The sequence below is a fragment of the Ceratotherium simum genome, chromosome 2 (genome assembly GCF_057802395.1).
Source record: "Ceratotherium simum simum isolate JZ-2026a chromosome 2, ASM5780239v1, whole genome shotgun sequence".
NCBI lineage: Eukaryota > Metazoa > Chordata > Mammalia > Perissodactyla > Rhinocerotidae > Ceratotherium > Ceratotherium simum.
The window spans coordinates 22,514,096-22,534,980 of NC_141901.1; the positions used below are offsets into that span (position 1 = coordinate 22,514,096).

Below are 20,885 nucleotides of genomic sequence, written 5' to 3' on the forward strand. Positions count from 1 at the left end.
TGTGGGAAATTTTAAATAACTGCTTTTTTCCACAATGCTCCCACTATGCCATTTTAAATTTCTGGTTCATAGTATTCCAGATATATCACAAGTGTTTTTTTTAATCAAGCTGCCATAAGCAACACAAATAACATTCTCTTGCCTTTTTACATAGCCAGTTATCCTTAAAATAATTTTTAAAACATGAACCATTATTATTAAAAAATAAAAAAATAAAAAAAATAAAACATGAACCACATCAAAATTTAGGGTGCTCTTCTAAAATTAAATTGGAACAAAACGGTCTTAAATCTTCAAGTGTTGAAAACCATTCCTCTGAATCTTCCCCATGGTGTTCAAATCCTTAAACTGCCCTACCAAACAACTCTCAAGTTGTTTGGAATTAGAACACTTTATATTGATGAAGGAAGAATTCTTTGGTCTAAAAGAAATGTGCCCCAATTTGGCAAATCATCCCACTACTATATTTCTCTGAGACTCATTGTAGTTGCTTTTAGAACTACTAGAAATATTAGAAATTTAACAGAGAATCCAGAGGAAAAGAAAACATGATGTAATACTTTGCCACAAGACCAGTCAGATACCAACTATTAACCAACCAAAGATGAAAATATAAAACTGGTCATTAAAAGCTGGTCTGATTTTGCAAATATCAGAACTTTAAAAATACCACATTCAAAAAGTAAAATATTGAGCCAGTGGTTCAAATCAACTCACAGCCTTGGACGTTAATACACCTTTGTCATTATCCTTATCATTCTTGCTTTTTTTTTTTTTTGTGAGGAAGATCAGTCCTGAGCTAACATCTGTGCTAATCCTCCTCTTTTTACTGAGGAAGACCAGCTCTGAGCTAACATCTATTGCCAATCCTCCTCCTTCTTTTTTTCCCCCCAAAGCCCCAATAGAAAGTTGTATGTGATAGTTGCACATCCTTCTAGTTGCTGTATGTGGGACGCGGCCTCAGCATGGCCAGAGAAGTGGTGCGTCGGTGCGCGCCCAGGATCCGAACCGGGACTGCCAGTAGCGGAGCGTGCGCACTTAACCGCTAAGCCACGGGGCCGGCCCCATTCTTGAATTCTTAAATCCCCAAGGAAAAGGGCTACAGAAATGAACTATAATGATAATAAAAATGAATTCAACAAATATTTATTGGGAGCCTACTATACGTCAAGCACTATTCTAGGCACTGGGGCTACAGCAGGAAACAACGCAGACAAAAAATCATTGCCCAAATGATGGTCCAAAATTTTGATGGTTAACAATTCTCAGGAAAGAAAACCATGCACGGCAGAGTAGATGAATGAACCCTTGGCTCCCTCTGCTGGCCATCCTTCAAACTGCAACACATTCCACTAAAGGACCTCAGAATCAACAATTCTTCCTTGCTAGAAATGGTAGGTTAAAAAAGATCCTTAAGAGGTATTTATATTTCACTCAAATTTTTTAAAAATCACATTATCATACTGACGACACACAAATCCATGTAAGAGTAGCTGACCACTAGGTGTCATGATTCTCCATAGTGCTCTAAAATAGTGTACAGAGCTCAAGTCCTTGAAAATATGTAGCATATGACCCTGGGCTCTCACTCATCACTCTGGGCCTGAGTTTTTCACCTGTAAAATGCGAGTACTGAACTCCAGGTTTGCTGCCAGCCCCAACACTCTGTTTCTACATGCATTCAAGCCTTGTATCTCATGCAGTTTGTAAATACTTGGAAAAGAAGCCTACTAGAAACAGCATATGTTCACTAATGAACATAGTATTGATTTGGGTTAAATTAGCTCCATTTTATTTAATAGGTAATTCTAATGGCAGCTCAGGGAACAGCATAAACAAAACATAATTTTATTTCAGCAACACATTTGACAAAGTCATATTATCCTTAGAGGCAAGACAGAGAAAGGTGGGCTGAATTTTCAGATGGGTGGATTTGTAGTTCACTGGAAAAAACGCAATCCAGAAAGCACTGAACAAATGAGTCCCAAGAACCTGGAGGAAGTCTCTAATAGAAAGAAAGCTAGAGCTTTCTCTAGCTAAAGCTACAGCTGTGTTCTCAGCACTGTCCTAGTCAAAAATTTTAATTCATGATCTGATAAGAAGAGACCTCATCAAATAAGTTATATAGAACAAGGATTCAGTGATCTTATCACACCAAAACCAACAAGACAAAATGTTAAAGGATAAGTATAATTCTTATATATAGGAAGGCCTGACTTGGCAAAAATGCAACTGAAAATGAGCTTAATTGACAAGGAACTCGATATAATAATAACTATTATTATATGTTCATCATGTGTCAGGCACTATGCTAAAACCTGGACAAAAATTATCTCAGTCTTTACAACAATCCTATGAAATAGGTGTTATTAATAGCATTTTATTGATTAGGCGACTGAATTTAGGCTCAGAAATTAATTAAATAGCTCCAAAAGTAACAAAATTGGGATATGGCAGAGCCGGGGCTCAAGTCCAAGTCTTTCTAACTTAAAAAACCAATTTACAAACTTAGACTGCACGAAGAGAATAAATATACAGATCAAGGTAGGTCATGGGCCCATTACCGTCCACTGCACCTTCATACATCTAATCAATATTTATCAAAAATTTCTCTGTCCAAGCACTGAACTTGGAAAATATCTAAAAATGAACCTTGACTACCACTCCCAGGAAGATAGAATAGATGTACATTTCCCTATTCCTCCCACCAAGAACAATGCAAAACGCTGCACATTATATTAAAACAAACTTAAGGACACTCTGCAAGGAGAGAAGGCAGATTGACCAGGGACTTCAGAACTCAAGGGAAAAATATGATGGTGTGGAAAGAAAAGAACTATCAAACCAGAATCCCGAGGACATATTTTCCAGGAAGAAAGAGGAAATAAACACATTCTTGGATAAAGGAAAACTAAGAGAATTTGCAGCCAGGTGACCTATCCTAAAAGAACAGTTAAAGAAAGTCCTTTAAACGAAAAGGAAAGGATGAAAAAAGGAAACTTGGAATGAATCAGGGAGGAAGGAAAAACAAAGTAAGCAACAATATTGGCATATATTATAGGCTTTCCTTCCTGTCCTCAGTTTTCAGAATTATGCTTGACAGTTGAAGTGGTTTAATGTGGGTCTAAATGTATGTAGAAAACACACCTAAGAAAATTATATTATAAATGGAGGAGTTTAAAGGACGAAAAGAGAAGTAAATTGCCTATAGTTCATTAGAGCTGGTAAAATCACACCACCAATAGATTGTCACAAAGTGTGCATATAAAATGTAATCTCTAGAACAATCACTATAAAAGCTCCACAAAGAAACACACTCAAAAACACTATAGATAAATCAAAATGGAATTCCAAAAAATGTTCAACTAACCCACAGGAAGAGAGAAAAAAGAGAAATGAAAAATAAAAAGAAATAGGAAACAAAAAATAAGACGGCAGGGCCGGCCCTGTGGCTTGGTGGTTAAGTGCGCGCGCTGCGATGCTGGTGGCCCGGGTTCAGATCCCGGGTGCGCATCGAGGTACCACTTCTCCGTCCATCCTGAGGCCGAGTCCCACATACAGCAACTGGAAGGATGTGCAGCTATGACATACAACTATCTGCTGGGGCTTTGGGGGGAAAAAAATAAAATAAATAAAATCTTTAAAAAAAAAAAAAATAAGACGGCAGACTTAAGCCATAACATATCAATAATTACATTAAATGTAAATTATCTAAATACAGTAATTAAAAGACAGATAGTAGAAGAGTGGATTAAAACACACAACCCAAGACAGCTAATTTTCGACAAAGGAGCCAAGAACATACAACAGAGAAAGCAAAGTCTCTTCAATAAATGGTGCTGTGAAAACTGGACAGCCACATGCAAAAGAATGAAAGTAGATCATTATCTTATACCATATACAAAAACTAACTCAAAATGGATTAAAGACTTGAATGTAAGACCTGAAACCATAAAACTCCTGGAAGAAAACACAGGCAGTATGCTCTATGACGTCGGCCTTAGCAGTACCTTTTGAATATCATGTCTCCTCAGCTCAGGCAAGGGAAACAAAAGAAAAAAATAAATGGGACTACATTCAACTAAAAAGCTTCCGCATGGCAAAAGAAACCATCAACAAAACAAAAAGACAACCCATCAACTCAATGAAAATATTTGCAAATCGCACATCCAATAAGGCATTAATATCCAAAATATATAAAGAACTCATACAACTCAATAATAAAAAAACAAACAACCTGATCAAAAATGGGCAGAGGATATGAACAGACATTTTTCTAAAAAAGATATACAGATAGCTAACAGGTACATGAAAAGATGTTTAACAGCACTAATTATTAGGGAACTGCAAATCAAAACTACAATGCAATATCACCTCACACCAGTCAGAACGGCTATTATAAAAAAGATAAGAAAAAACAAGGGTTGGGGAGGATGTGGAGAAAAGAGAACCCTCATACACTGCTGGTAGGAGTGTAAACTGGAGAAGCCACTATGGAAAAACAGTATGGAGATTTCTCAAAAAATTAAAAATAGAAATACCATATGATCCAGCTATTCCACTTATGGGTATTTATGCAAAGAAAACACTAATTCAAAAAGATATATGCACCTCTATGTTCATTACAGCAAAATTCACAGTAGCCAAGACTTGGAAGCAACCTAAGTGCCCATCAGCAAATGAATGAATAAAGAAGATGTGGTATACATATACAATGGAACACCACTCAGCCATAAACAAGATGAAATCATGCCATTTGCAACAATATGGATGGACCTTGAAGTTATTATGCTAAGCAAAATAAGTCAGAGAAAGACAATTATCTTATGACTTCATCCATATGTGTAAGATAAACAAACACACACACAGACATAGAGAACAGATTGGTGGTTACCAGAAGGGAAGAGGGTAGGGGAAGGGTGAGAGATTAAGGGGCACATATATATGTTGATGGATGGAAACTAGACTTTTGGTGGTGAACACAATGCACTCTATACAGAAGCTGAAATACAATGATGTACACCTGAAATTTACATAATGTTATAAACCAATGTGACCTCAATAAACAAATAAAATAAAATAAAAAAGGACCCAACTATATGCTGTCTACATTTTATATAAAATATAGATAGGTTGAAAGTAAAAAGACAGACAGAAATACATCATGCAAACATTAATGAAAGAGTGGCTATATTACTATCAGACAAAGCAGACTTCGGAATAAAAAAAATTACTGAGGGAGATTATCTAATGATAATGGTCAATCCACGAAGAAGACATAGCAATCCTGAATATATATGCACCAAACAAGAGATGCAAAATATGCAAAGCAAAAACTGATAGAACTGAAAGGAGAAATAAATCAACAATTATGGGAGACTTCAACATCCCTCCCAAAAATTGGTAGAACAACTAGCCAGAAAATCAGTAAGGATATAGAAGAATTAACAACACCATCAACCAACAGGATCTCACGACATTTTTAGAACATTCCACCCGAAAACAGAATATACTTTTTTTTCAAGTGCCCATGAAACATATACCAAGACAGACCAGATCCTATACCATAAAACAAGCCTCAACAAATTTAAAGGAATTCAAATCACAGAGTATGTTCTCTGAACACAGTGGAAACTAGAAATCATTAACTGAAAGAGGAAAATCTCCAAACACTTGGAAACTAAACAAGGTATTTCTAAATAATCCATGGGTCAAAAAGGAAGTCTCAGAAAAATTTTTTTAAACGACATTGAACTGAATAAAAAATGAAAATACAATATATCAAAATTTGTAGAACACAGTTAAAGCAGTACTCAGAGGGAAATTTATAGCATTAAATGCCTCTATTAGAAAAGAAAAGTGTCAGATCAGTCACCTAAGCTCCCCACCTCAGCAACGTAGAAAAAGAAGAGCAAAATAAACCCAAAACAAGCAGAAGGAATTAATATAGAGCCGAAATCAATGAATTTGAAAACAAAAGAGAAAATCAATGAACCAAAGAGCTGATTCTTTAAAAAAATCAGTAAAAGACCAACAAAATTGACAAATCTCTTCCAAGATTGACAAAGAGAAAAAAAGAGAAAACACAAATATCAGAAACAAACAGGGACTATCAACTGACCTATAAGGGAATACTACAAATAACTCTACCTACATAAATTTGACAATTTAGATGAAATGGACCATTTCCTGTAAAAATACAAACTATCCTAACTCATCCAACATGAAATAAATAACTTTAATACCTATATAACTATTTCAAAGATTGAATTTGTAATTTTAAAATTCCCAAGAAAGAAATCTCCAGGCCCAAATGGTTTCATGGAGAATTCTACCAAATGTATAAAGAAGAAATAACATCAGTTCTACACAATCTCTTCCAAAAAACACAAGAGGAGGGCATGGTTCCCAATTCATTATATGAAGTTAGTATTACCTATGATATAAATTACCAAAGACAGTACAGAAAAAAAGAAAACAGCTGACCAATATCTCCCATAAATATAGATGCAAAAATCCTTAACAAATTGTTAGCAAATAAAATTCAGAAATATATAAAAAGAACTATACACCATAACCAACCAATCCAAAGATGCAAGGTTCATTCAAACATTTGAAAAGCAATCAATGTAACCCATCATTTTAACAAAGTATTATTTCATACAACTACATATGAATCTACAATTATCTTAAAATAAAAGATTAATTTAAAAAAGACAGAAAGAACCTGTCCCCAAGAAGCAAATAGGAGATATAGGTCTACCTATGACAGTGGTTTTTACCTACTGCCTTAAAAATATCTAGAGAGCTTATTAAAAGTAAACTCCTTAGGCCCACTTCAGACATGGGCCTAACAGGATTAATTTTGCAAGGTTCTCAATGATTCTGACAATTAGCCAAGCGTGGGAACCCCAGGGGTAGAACACAAATAATGACAATAAAAGGGTCATAAGGGGAATCCCAGGAGAAAAGACCTCACTGCATTACAAGATGAGGGAAGGAGCTCATAGGATGAGGAACAGGTCAAGAGTATTCCAAGAGGAGGGTAAGCCAAGCAGAACGGCGAGGATGAGCAAAACACTGGGCCCAGATAAAGATTAGGTTCGAGAAACACCGAATAATCATGGTTGGTCCTAAAAGATAATTCATTTTTCTCTACAGTTGTCACCATATACCATACTACCTATGTGACTCAGATATCCATGGGGGATATCTGCTGCCCCCTGATGCCCCATCAGGATGAAGCTCCACAAGAGCAATGATTTTTGTCTATTTTCTCACTGCTCCATCCCAGGTCTAGAACAGTGCCCGACATATAGTAGGGAGTCAATAAATATTTGTCAGATGAGTCAGTGAATGAATGAATAATAAAAAAAAAAAAGACAAGACTAGAGAAGTAAGTAGGTTAGGGCCAAAGCAACAACAACTCAAAAAAAAAAAAAAAACCCTCAAAAATAACAGGCTAAGGGGCTAGCCCCGTGGCTTAGTGGTTAAGTGCGCACGCTCCGCTACTGGCGGCCCGGGTTTGGATCCCGGGCGCGCACCGAGGCACACACCGCTTCTCCGGCCATGCTGAGGCCATGTCCCACATACAGCAACTAGAAGGATGTGCAACTATGACATACAACTATCTACTGGGGCTTTGGGGAAAAAAAAAGGAGGAGGATTGGCAATAGATGTTAGCTCAGAGCCGGTCTTCCTCGGCAAAAAGAGGAGGATTAGCATGGATGTTAGCTCAGGGCTGATCTTCCTCACAAAAAGAAAAAAAAGAAGAAAGAAAGAAAAAATAACAGGCTAAGAAGCTTAGCCTTAACTAAAGTCTTAAGATTAAATGGCAGGAGTATATACACTAGATCCCACGAATAGATCAATTAAATTCTATCATATGTCCTAAACCTTTTTTAAAGTTCCATTACTTTAAGCACCTCTTCTATGTGCCAGGCACCATGCCAGGTGCTGTATACACATAATCTTTATTCTCCACCACCCTCTGAGATGTACAAGATCAGCAACTTGCCCAAGTCACTCAGCTGGGAAAATGTGCAGTCCGCATTTGACCCCAGATCTACCCAACTCTAAAAGAATTTACTAGATCAACTGCATCAATATTGCCTAGTATATATTAATAAGGTTCATTACTAACATTTATTGCATAAACCTAAGTGCAAAGTACTCTTTCCAAAGGATTGTATAGAAAAATGGAGATTTTTTTCAGTAACTCACGAAAAGTCAAGTACCTTGGTTGACGCCTGGTCATACTGTGCTGTTGTTCTCACTAGTTCATCCCTACTTTTATTCAAAACTTTCTCTTTTTCAATTAATTCCACTTTTGCTCTCTCCATTTGCAGTTGGAGTTCTTGAAATTTATTCACTTGGCCTTTCATTTCTTTTTCTTGTCCTTGTAGACGTAGTTCCAACTCACTAATCTTGTTCCTCAGCTCTTAAACCACAAACAAAACCCATACTTCAATTAACATATTTTTTTCAGAATAATTTACAACTAAACAGAATATATCACTTATGTTACTCTGCAAAAATATAAATCAATTCACATTAAACACAGAAGCTACGTTAGTGGGATTTAATTTCAATGTTTGGTCTCCATTGTCGTTCATTTTCAAATATCCTATAGAAAGCAGAAGAAAAATTGTTTTATGTTTTCACAGAGAGACTTGGAGGAGAAAACACTTTTCTAAAATCATGAATAGTATTTCAGCGCGGCTGCAAAAAGTGCATCACATTTAACATCCTTTGTTAAAATTACCACTTGGTTTTACACACTGGCAAAATAATATTTGTTTTGTGCCCCTATCAATGCAAATGAGCACTAAGCAGTGACAAATTCACCCTCCCATATTCTCCAGTTTTACCTCCAGTAAAGATCAAGACTGGGAACTTCCTATATTGCCAAAATTAACAATAATTTTTTTTCGCACATCGACACAACATTGGTTCCAATGGCATTGGCAGTATGACAGCTCTCACCAGTGAACAATGGCGGTGATTTTCAATATATCACAGCAGTGGAAATTATCATAGTCTGCAGAGTAGATTCCAAAACACCACCTGGTAGCCTTGGCTGTCAGCTGCAGTGTGGTGCAGCAGCCAAGGTTACAGGTTTGCTCCCATATGGACAACCTGGCAGGGCAGAGCAAAGCTGTTCGGCAGACACGTGCCACACCTCTGGCCAAAGCAGGCCAGGCCACATGCTTGTCCAACAGGCCACAAAGGGAGCCAGATGAGAAGTGTGGATAGTGTCAACTACAACCAACCTACTCGCCCTGCTTCTGGGAAGACAAAGTAAAGCCACTCATCCTACTTTTGAAGGCTTCAGGGCACCAGCTTTTCAGTACAAATAAAGGCACATTCCAAAATTGCGATATCTTTACTCATTATTGAAAAGACAGTATTTCACATCACCAGACTGGGGTGATGCCCACTGATGTGTCTAACAAAACACATAAGCACTTTGTAGGACTAAAAATGTCTGGAACCTCTGAAATTATCTCAGGAAAATTTAATATAGAATTAATTTAGCTCAAGAAATTACCTTGATTCTGGGCTTTCAATTGATCCAAAAGATGAGAATTGCTAGAATCATCACAGAAACTGCTATTAGCATCTCTTTTCCCTATTTGCAAAGTCGATCTACTCGGAGTCACCTCCCCAGAGAAGTGGGATGCAGAGAAATCTCTCCTAATCGGAGTTTTTTGAGCATTCGCTGAAAGACGACTTGGGGTCTTTTCTTGTTGCCATGAGAACACAGACGATGAAGCCTGATGTCGGGCAATGTCTCGGTGATTCATAGTGCTTTGGGGAACAGCCTGGCTCACTTTCTGTAAAAACAGAAATCTTTAGAGCTCTTTAGAGTCTCAATATTCAAGGCTATTTGTTTTCAGATAGAACATAAAGATATGATGCCAAGAAGTCAACACTTCCACTGTGTACCAAGAAAGAATGTTCATCAAGTCAAGGGCACCACTGAGTCCCAATACCCAGTGAGGGATTTTCTAATGGTCAGACTTCAGCATTGAAGGGTTAAAGTCAGTACCATTTGAGGCCCAATCTATTTAAAACGGGCCTTTTGTATTTACTCTGCATCCCTCAATTACTCCATTAAACACAGGTGAGTATTCACTGCCATTTTGAATTCTGATATTGATTTTCCTTTGCCATCTTTGGTCACCTCCTCCTGTGGCTTTGCACAAAGAGAATCAAAATTAATTATTAACCTAAAGAATTCTTCCAAGATTCTCACTTTCCACCACATCACTCACCCCAAAAAATGTCATATAAGGTATTTATGTTATATAATACGCATTGGTGGATTTTCTACTGCTTTGAATTCTTCTTTTTGTTCTTCTCTCTGCCTCCGTTCTGACAAATATCAAGACTTGGCTATAGATGCTGCATTAAATTTTTTATAGCAAGTGCTTTTCTTGCCATAGGGAGAGGTTTCATGTTTATGGAGACGCACATTCTGCCACAAAAGAACTCTGAGCATCAATGTCAGGGGCAGAATCAGTACCAATGACTGAATTGGATAACAAAGCATATAATATTTCTAGGACAAACCAGAAAATTATTGTTTAATTTTTATCCATCTTGATAAGCAGTGCCTTTGCTACATATCAGAATCCCAGTGACCTCAAACAAGGTCATAAAAAAAATTAAAATTGTTAAAGCTCTAACAGGTACTTTTTGATCCTCAATATTTAAGGTATATAATTATAAATTCAGCCTTAAACTGTTTGCTGAATTGTGCCATCTCACCAAGTTCTTATATTTAGTGGAAATGTACCATTAAGTGCCAAAGTGGATTTTTTTTTAAGCAAATAAGATCACGTGAGCAGAAACGGTAAAGGTAAATTCTAGAGATACCAGATATTTTCAAGGTCAGTCCCTGAACTATGAGCAGGGGTTTCTAAAACCTGCATTTTTGTTTATTTTGTCAACATTAAGCAAATCTCCTCACTTACCTCTCTTATTTACCCATATCAAAATGGAGTTTAGAACGCTTGTCAGGAATTTACTTAAAAGAATTAAAGAGATTATGTTGATAATGTTCTCCTCTGAAATAAACATTTCATAAATAATGATCCTCAAACCCCATGTCCCTCGTAGCAACCATCACATTGTAACAAAAGAACCCAATATGAAGCAATTGCTTCCTGGTGACAAAGCCAGTGAGTGTCAGGAATGACTCTGGTCCTACCCTCTCCAAACATGTTCCTTTATCATTAGATCTTAATAGGGAAATAATTACATGGCTACAGTTTCCATAGACTCTGATGAACATTTAATATTTAGGAATAAATTAATCTCCCCAAGCTATTTTACTCATCTTACCTATTTTTAAAACTAAAAAATAATCACAATGTGGCAGGAAATTTATTTTCTCCATGTAAGAAAAATGTGTTAGCTCTGTGTAAAACAGATTTTTTTCTAACCTCTTCTTCCTATATCGATGTACTTTTTTAACTGCATACTCTGTGATAAGGCCCGTAATTAACTTACTTTAGCTTGCAAGGCGTTAACTTCTGCCTCTAATCTTTTTCGTTCTTCAACTTCTTTATTATATTTTTCTTTTAGATCCTCATACTTGGAACCTAAACACAGACAATGAGACACAGTTTTAATTGGATCATTGATTTCATGAAGGAATTCACAGATCAACAATCACTATGATAGTCTAGAAATTAGTAGCCTAGTATACTAAGTAGAAAGAACATTTTGGTTAGGGCAACAGATACTGATCAAATTACTCAAATATCAAAATACACAGAAAGGTGTTTTGAATATTCTGCATCTGAGTTATTTTTATTTTTATTTTTTTGTGAGGACGATCAGCCCCGAGCTAACATCCGATACCAATCCTCCTCTTTTTTTGCTGAGGAAGACTGGCCCTGGGCTAACATCCATGCCCATCTTCCTCTGCTTTATATGGGACACCGCCACAGCATGGCTTGACACATGGTGCGTCGATGTGCGCCTGGGATCCAGGCCCTCGAGCCCCAGGCTGCCGAAGTGGAGCGAGTGAACTTAACCACTACACCACCGGGCCAGCCCCTGAAACTGAGTTATTTTTAAAAACACATCACAGAAGGATAAAGTGAAATGTTAACAAGTTTAATGTGGCGGCTCAACAGAGTTCAACAGATACACAAATGGATATGTAACAAGTGTTTGTGTTTTTTTCCCCAAACACAAGCAAATTAGAAGTTGAATTCAAAGTTGAATTAATTCATTTCTTTGGCAGAATTGAAATTTCAATAAAAGAGCTATTTATACCAAGGGAAAAAATCCTTACCGCTATAATATTGCCTTGGTGTCAGTGGAGTTGCAAAAACTTTTTGTGGTGTATTGCTTGGATTCGGAGAGACATCTGCAGACTGTGCGGCTTGTTGGCTTCTTTCAAGTTCAGTTTTACATCTGTTAGAAGAGGACCCAAGAGGATGCAAATCAGAGCCAAAGCTATAGAATACCTACGCACCCAGCAAGTAATAAACTTACAAACGAATCCACCCTCTAAGAATTCTTACCACTTCATTTATCCAACAGACTTTCAATAAGAACTAATCTACATGGCAGACATAAACTCAGTCGCCTATCTTCAAAGGAACTGGGGCTAGTTAGGGAAACAGAAATATAAACCAATAATTACAACGTTATAAAGGCTATAATGAAGATCTGTAATAACCACTGTAGTAGCAAAGAGGAGATTGGAGACACACTCCAGGCAAATTTTATATTCTAAGCCAAAGAAAGACAGAGAGATATAATAGAACCCAGAACTTCAGGAACACAAGAGAAAATGGATATCATTGTAGCTTGGATTCAAATTGTGAGAATGGATGGTATTACTTACCATAGTAAGTCATTACAATAACATAGACTTGACATACAAACCATGTATTATATGACTTTTTTAAAACACAGATATAAAAATCAAATTAATATAAAGCATCCAGAAAAGAGATGGCTGGAAACAGTTACAAAGAAGTGGGGAAAGTAAGCTGTATATTGTATATATGTACAGAATATCCCTACCATTTAAGCTCTGAACACCTTTCAGAATCAAACAACCTAAGTTAAAAGAGGACTCAATTCTTGCAAGTCTCTAATGTCTCTGATTTTAGCTTAACACAAGAAATAAAATGAATACCCTACTAGAATGACTAACAATGTGCACCAATCTCTTTGCCACGGACGCATTACTCAAACCAGGGTGTGAAGAAGGTGCCCCACGCCCTAGCTCCACCCAGCTCCAAATTCAATCTGGGAAAAGAAGCAACGTGTGAGCTGAAAATAACCACTCAGCAAATCAAATCATCACATTTGAGCTCACAGTAGATAACAGCACTGTCCAATAGAAATGTTCTAGTAACATGAAAAAGTAACAAGAAATAAATAAAATATTGAGATTAAATTAACTTGATATTTTCAAAATACTATCATTTCAACTTGTAATCAATATAAAAATTATTAATGAAATTATTAATTCATATTAATGAAATATTTTATATTTCTTTGCACTAAATCTTCAGAATTTGGTGTGCACTGTGAATTTGCAGCACATCTCAATTTGCACCAGCCACATTTCAAGTGCTCAGTAGCCACATGTAGCAAGGGCCTCCCATATTGGACAGTGCAGGTCTACAGAATACCTAAGGTGTAACAAGCTTGGTGATTCTAGAGATGAATTTTGAAGACCTTTCAAAATCGGTGTTTCTTTTCCCTCTCAAATTCACGTCTTACCCCTTTTCCCTATTCTTTCACTTTAAAAACATAAAAGTTATTTATCTTAAATATTAAATAAAAGTATACCCTGCTATTATTTTTACAAACCTTTTGTTTCTCCTTTATCTTAGGGATAAAAACACAAGCCACTACAGCCAAAAAAGGACTAAATTAAGCTGTTTTCTACTAGGTTTAACTTTTTGAGATTGCCAACATGCTACAGTTTTTGACTAACATTTCAAATGGTTCAACCAAACTTGTTCGAGGTGTTCCTGAAACCTAATCAGTGGCCACTGATGGAGAAAATAAGTTCCTGCACTGCACTTGAAGGTTACCAGCGAGAATTTGAAAACTATACTCAATAGTTTTTCAAGTCGCAAGTTTATACAGTTCACAACCTTTTATAAACATCTATATTCACAGCATACATAATAAGAATATTTTTAAACAAAATGGGCTATGGGGGTATCCTAACCCCATGATGTGATGATGACAACTAATAACAACTAATAACAATGATAACAATAATGCTAACAATAACAGCTGCTATGTGTCATGTACAATCCTGAGCACTTTATATCTGCAAGTGTTGCTACGAAACGGCATTTTGCAATGAAATATAGAAACGTATACAAAAGTACCTTTTCCTAAAATGTTAAAAATACAAACATTTCTGTCTAAATTATTAAAACCAGTAGCCAAAATGTGCTTTCAAAGAAATAATTATTCCAGCATACTGAGGTGCTGGAATAATTGTGCATATTCCCATTTCCCTAACACCTCTTTTCCAAAACAAATGCCTGTCTTTCATTCACTCATTCAAGAAATATTTGAGGGCCTACAATTGCCAAGTGCAATGGATACAGTAATGAACAAGATAGACACGGTCCCTGTTCTCATGGAGATAGGAATGGCGGACAATAAACAAGAAAACAAAAAACTCAACGAGATAGAAGTTTATCATTCTTACATGCAACTTAGAGATACTACCCTCCTACATGGATAGGAAACCAAATTAGAAAAAAGACTTCTGAGCATGTAAATTATCTTCACAAAAAGACAAATAAGAGTGATTTTAAAATGTTTTAACTTTAAAAAATATGTATGATATGTAGGTAGAATTAAGATTATTGTCGCTATGCTAGGAAAAAAAAATGTCTTGGTATCAAGATATTTATTAATTACAAAAGGGCTTTACAGTAGAGAAACCCAAACAACACCTTAACCAAGTGATCAGGTTAAAAATCATATTAAATCATGTACCTTCTGATTTGATGCACTGAGAAAGACACATCACTACTTCTGCAATATTCTTACCAAAAATTCATAACCTTAGTCTGACCCAGTGATTCTCAATCCAGGATGATTTTGCCCTCCCAGAGAACATTTGGCAATGCCTGGAGACATTTTGATTGTCAAACCTTGGAGATGGGGTATATGCTACTGGCATCTAGTGGGCAGAGGCCAGGAATGCTGTTAGGTATCCTACAATGCACAGGACAGCCTTCCACAACAAAGAATAATCCAGTCCAAAATGTCAACTGTACCATTGCTGAAAACCCCTGATCTAATCAATGAAAAAAACAGCAGACAAACCCAAATCGAGGACTATTCTACAAGGGAGCTGACTAGTCCTCTTCAAAAATGTCATGGTCACAAAAGACAAGAAATTGTCATAGCTTAGAAAAAAGACTAAGAAAACATCAACTAAATGCAAGGTGGAATCCTAGATCAGATCCTGGGACAGAAAAAGGACATTACTGAAAAAACTAGTCAAATCCTAATAAAGTCTATAGTTTAGTTAATAGCATTGAATCACTGTTTATTTCTGGGTTGGTCATTGTACTTTGGTTATGTGAGATGTTAACTTTAGACTTAAAGAAACAGTTGTTATTTCAATATAAATTTTTTAAAAATTTCTGGGTGTGCATTTGCAAAATCAACAATGGGACAAACTGTTAGTCTTTTTGCTTTTAGCCTTTATCATTTCTTGTTATTTTCACAAAATTCCACTATTAGAACAAGAAAATACCATTTATAAGTTAGCAGTGTTTAGGACCCACTAACTTTATTTTGATTAATGCCTCTTGTTGTTTGGGGGATTTTTTTTTTTTAATAGAAGAGTAATAATCAGCACCTTTTTTTTTATTGCTTAACTATGGCATTGAAACTGGCAAAATGATTACTTAATGCTTAAGATGGAAGATGGGTCTGTCAGATGGGGATCTCAGTAGGAACTTCTTCTTGACTTCATTTCCCTCCCTCTCCAATTAGATTCCATGGCACATGACTTTAACCACTCTCTTCCCAATATCCTCAATTATTCCATCGTCTTCTATCTCATTACCCTGGCCAAAAACAACCCTAAATCCATCCTCCTGTTTACCTTCTCAGCATTTACATCCCAGATGCTAAAGAAAAAAAAAAAATCATACAAATCTATAGATTGGTCCCACTATAAATTCCTGGTCTCCAACCTCAACCGGGCTCTCGGTGCTCCTCAGGCCTTTTGTAATTCCCTACCTCTCATTCTCTACAACAGCTTTTCCACTCAGAGAAAACATAAGCCATCAGCATAAGCCATGCTTTAACTTCCCTCCCTCTTTTCAGTAACCACCATTGCCAGTTTGGGTACTATTTATTCTAGTATCACCCAGTAACACACACAGTGTCTGGCACATAAAGCAGCTTGATAAACATTTGCTGCACGAATAAATGAATAAGCGAGCAACCATTTAATGAATTTATATAGTCCTAAGCCTTGCAATGATAGGACTGAAGTATATAAGAAGAGAATTAATTTTCCTCAAATCATTGTTTGTTGCGCTGGGAAAAAAATCTTGCAATGTATAATTACATCCTTAAAGGAAAAGACAAATGCATCTGACGCACATACACAGACATTCATATAAATACCATTTAAAAAATTACCTTTTAAGTTCTTGTTCCAGTTTTTCTATTTGTTTTTTGCTTGAATTCAGTTGGCCTTCTTGGAAATTCACTTGTGACTCCTTGACTTGAAGTTCATGAGCAATCTTCTGTTTAGTCTTCTCCAGATTTTCACAAATTTCCATCAAGCTTTGGTTCTCCCTTTTCAGGTTTGTGCCCTCAGTTTTTTCATTCTCAACCTAATGGGGATTGTTCAAAAGGAAATAGTTCTCCCACTTCGTAAATTTACCAGGTATTATTTGTAAATCTGAGTTTAACACTGACAACTAATTTTCTGAGATATGGTTGTAATAACCCAGATGTCAATGCCTAATGAACACAGAAATTTTAGATGACCTCACTTTGAAGCCTATAGACAGGAAAGTTCTACAAAGTCACGTATTACATTGTCTTTAGTCAGGGCTACACACACCCATCCTAGAAAGAGAAGCTTTAATATGCTTTCAAGAATCAAAAAAATCAAAAATAAACCCTATGAATCTGCCTTAGTGGTTCCTTTTCAAGTTCAGCTGCTCAAGCCAGTTATTGTAAGAAACTGGAAAATTCTCCCACTTACAAAAACCTTTTAGAAATAGTGATTGTATCACTACCTCGTTGGCTAATCCAGAGGGTAAGAAAGAAAGACTGTTTAAGTTTTCATTTCCTAGTCCTGAAGAGAAGAGGTCTGGGAATACCAAGGTGAAAAGTGCACTCTCAGAAAGCGATATCCATTTGGACCAGAAAGTGCTCTAATACTGTCCTCAGATTCAGAGCCAGGGACTTTCGGCCTTGTTGGTGCAGAATGCAAAGGCAGTTCCCAATTCCTGGTCCCAAATGGAAGCGAAAATGAAACTCAGCAGCTCTAAATATTAGCAGAGATGAGGACAGAAGATAGAGAAAATGAGGTAATTAAAATAAAAATGACGCAAAAAAGGAGGGGAGAATTACCAGCTGAAGATAGCAAAATCATTTCTCTCCAAATTTAAAAGACCAAGATGAAATCAATAACCCAAAAATAATGAGTGAACAGTTTCAAAAACCAGCATTTCTGCGATACCTTTTGTTTTTGCTTCTGCAAAGCAGCTTCCAGAGTTTCAAGCTGAAACTGCCTTTGCTGCCTTTCTTTCTTCAGTTTATCAAGCTGTCCTTCAAGCTCTTGAATTTTCTGAAGAGCTCTTGTAGGCAGGCCTTCTTTCCATTCTTCCAAAGCCCAGCTCATTTTGCTCTTTCTTTATCATTCAAACATTTATAAATTAACTGAAAAGAATAACCAGACGGTGGGTCTTACTATAGTACAAGGAAACCTAACGTCTCAGAGACTAAGGAGTCTACACAACCAGCTCCATGAATCAAGTCTCAAAACTTCACATTTCAAAAGATAATGCAGTATAACATCTATCCTCCATCCTCTGAAAGGCCGCTCCCCATAACTCGGATTGTGAAGTACATCACATGCTTGTTTGGCTTCCCCTTGCTTTCCGATTTTCTTATTTCTCATTTTTTTAACAGTAATCACTACAAGAGATAGGGATTTTTTTTTTTTTGAGGAAGACTGGCCCTGAGCTAACATCTGTTGCCAATCCTCCTCCTTTATCCCTTCTTTTCCCCAAAGCCCCAGTAGATAGTTGTATGTCATAGTTGTACATGCTTCTAGTTGCTCTGCATGGGACACGGCCTCAGCATGGCTTCATGAGCGGTGCGTAGGTCTGCGCTCAGGATCCGAACCACAGCCCGGGGTTCCCTGAAGCAGAGCACACAAACTTAACCGCCACGCCACCCACCGGGCTGGCCTCGCTTATTTCTCATGTTTGACTTCTTATACGGCTACTCGTCTTCCATTGCTTAGTTGGTTTTAATTATACAAAACATGAATATTTTGCTCTAAGTTTTTGGGTGAAAGAGGTCCTATAAACAAATAAAATGTATGACAAGTTATTTTGCAAATGCTCTTTCCCCTCTGTACATTGTTCATTCCCACTCACACTTTGTCCCTCTTCCTATGGGAAGCCTTCCCTGAGGACACCCATCCATAACTGGTCCTATCTCCTGGTCATAGTCATAGTCTCTCATGGCACAGGTCCTCTCTCCCCTTCCAAGCAGTTATCATTTGTTAATTAATGCATGAGTGAACAGAGTGAATGCCATATTAGTAATAGAATCATTGCAAAATGCGGTGAAGTCATGTTCCAGACAGACCTTACCAGGAGACAGGTCTACAGTCTTAATGATGCAAATCCCAGCTCAGCCATCTACAAAATGTGTGACATTGGGCATGTTATTTAACAGCTTTGTGCCTCAGTTTCCTCATTTGTAAAATGGGGATGGTAAAGCTGGCGACCTCCTAAAGCCTTAGAACAGTATCTCCTGATAAGCTTTCTGTACCTTAGCTATTATCTTAGTCCTTGAAAACACTTGCTTGTTTGTATATTTCAGCCTATGGTACCAAGCGGGAAGTGGCCTGCCTCCTTCTCAGCCACATCTCAGAAAATTTAAATCAGCTGGGAGAAAAGTATGGCAACTGTTCTTTACTCATTAGCCTTTAGAACTTAAAGAAAAAGGACTCATTTTCCAGTTATTTTGGCAACAGTGAGAATTCTTTAGTAAATGAAGTCCACAACCATTTTAGTGTTTTGTTTCAATCGACTTTATCAATGAAATTTTTTTATCAGAACAACTAATAAATAGTTGATGAAAGTACTAAGAATGATAAAAAGATTTTCAAAAATTGAGCGAGAGAAGCAACGGTCTTAGAAAACACATAATGTAGATATCAAGCCTTGGAAAGCTGTGTTTTCTCTGCTAGTTTAATTTTTTTTTCCAGATCTCAGCTCTTTGAACACAGCATCTTCAACTCCACTCCTATTTGCCCAAAAATGACTGAAAGGAGTCTCACGCCTCTCCGCCAACAAAAGACAATTTACACGGTCCCAGTCGGCTACTCCTTCCATTCCGACCTAGCTTGCTCATTCAGGGGTGGGAGTAAGGTACCCCAGAAGCACACAACTATAACTGTCCTAAAGAATCCTGCCAGCCACTGAAATCATTACGTCAAGACGCCATGGGCCAAAAAAAACGTGACGTGTGACAGCCACCCCCAGCACCGCAGGCCCAGTTTGCACGCTTTTTCTTTATCAGAATCCCCCATTTCCACCAACAAACCCGAGTTTGGGGGGTGGGGGGTGCCACGGCGGAGCCTGAGAATAAAAACTCTGCCTGCTCCTCTAGATCAGGCTCCAAGGTAGGACTCAGGTCATTTATTTCTGGGTCCTCATAACATAGCAGAGCCAGGTACACAGACGCGTCCGAAATGTGGAAGGCAGGAGAGACAGGCTCTAGCAACTAACCATGGGCACACCAACCGCCGCCCAGACAAAACGCAAGCTCGCATCTACTCCATGCAACAAAGGACCGATGCCCAAATTTCAAGTAGGAGCCACTGGATCCTCAAAGTGGAAAGCTGCTGGGCAATACCAGCTGATCTCCAAGCCTTTTACCTTACAGAGGAGGAAACTGACCCCCCAAAATGCAAGCTGGTGACAGAGCAGGGTCTCCGGACACTAGCGCGAGCACAGCTTGACCCGGAGCAAAGGGGCGCCGACACCCCTAAGAATCACACCCGGGGCGGCTTCTCCAGTCCCGTCAGGCAGGAGGGGGCGGTCCGCTGCACCTTCAGGACCCGGAGCACGATCCCACGGGCATCCCTGCCCAGCACCCTAGGGCAGACAGCCAGCGGCTGCCCCACGCACGCCGCCGGAGCCAGACCCCAGGCCGGACGCTCACCTCGCTGGCGGGGAAGGGAAAACAACCCCTCCGAGAGTCGGGTCCCGATGCAGCCTCCGCGGGCTAGAGCCTAAATTCCGACTCAAACTGCCCGCGGCCGCCACCCGTTTTCGATTCGCCCGCTTCCGGTCCCCGACCGAACTCGCCTCCAAGCCTATTGGTCACTGTCAGCAGCTGTGAGCCAATCCGCTTCCGCGCACTCGGACTGCCGCCTTTGATTGGTCCTTTCGGATGGATTTAAAAATCAAGCCCTCGCCACCTGGGTGCCAGCGCCGGAGTTAGAGAGCTTTTTGTTGTTAGGGAAGGCGGAGACCACGTGCTCTCGCTGAGGCTAGAAGATGTTTTGAACCGCTATTTCCGCAAAAGCCCGGGAATGGGCCGGCTGATTAGGAGGGTGTGGTCTATCGCCTTACAGCCAGCGCGAGAGTGCTGTCTGG

General features: G+C 38.1%; 1 protein-coding gene across 2 annotated transcripts in view; it reads right to left on the bottom strand.

Annotated features, from left to right (window-relative positions):
* Positions 1 to 20,589, bottom strand: part of CENPF (centromere protein F) — a 58,212-nt gene extending 37,623 nt beyond the window's left edge. The window contains exons 1-7 of one of the 2 annotated variants that reach the window (XM_014783344.2): positions 20,449 to 20,589; positions 17,726 to 17,925; positions 16,672 to 16,868; positions 12,311 to 12,432; positions 11,518 to 11,609; positions 9,551 to 9,836; positions 8,238 to 8,440 (exon numbers count right to left, since the gene is read on the bottom strand). In XM_014783344.2, the coding sequence (XP_014638830.2) occupies positions 8,238 to 8,440; positions 9,551 to 9,836; positions 11,518 to 11,609; positions 12,311 to 12,432; positions 16,672 to 16,868; positions 17,726 to 17,887 (1,062 nt within the window). In that variant the 5' untranslated portion in view covers positions 17,888 to 17,925; positions 20,449 to 20,589. Of the gene's footprint in view, positions 1 to 8,237; positions 8,441 to 9,550; positions 9,837 to 11,517; positions 11,610 to 12,310; positions 12,433 to 16,671; positions 16,869 to 17,725; positions 17,926 to 20,162; positions 20,407 to 20,448 lie in introns of those variants that run through there. The other variant, XM_087439100.1, reaches the window with a different exon arrangement.
* Positions 20,590 to 20,885: the final 296 nt, after the last annotated feature.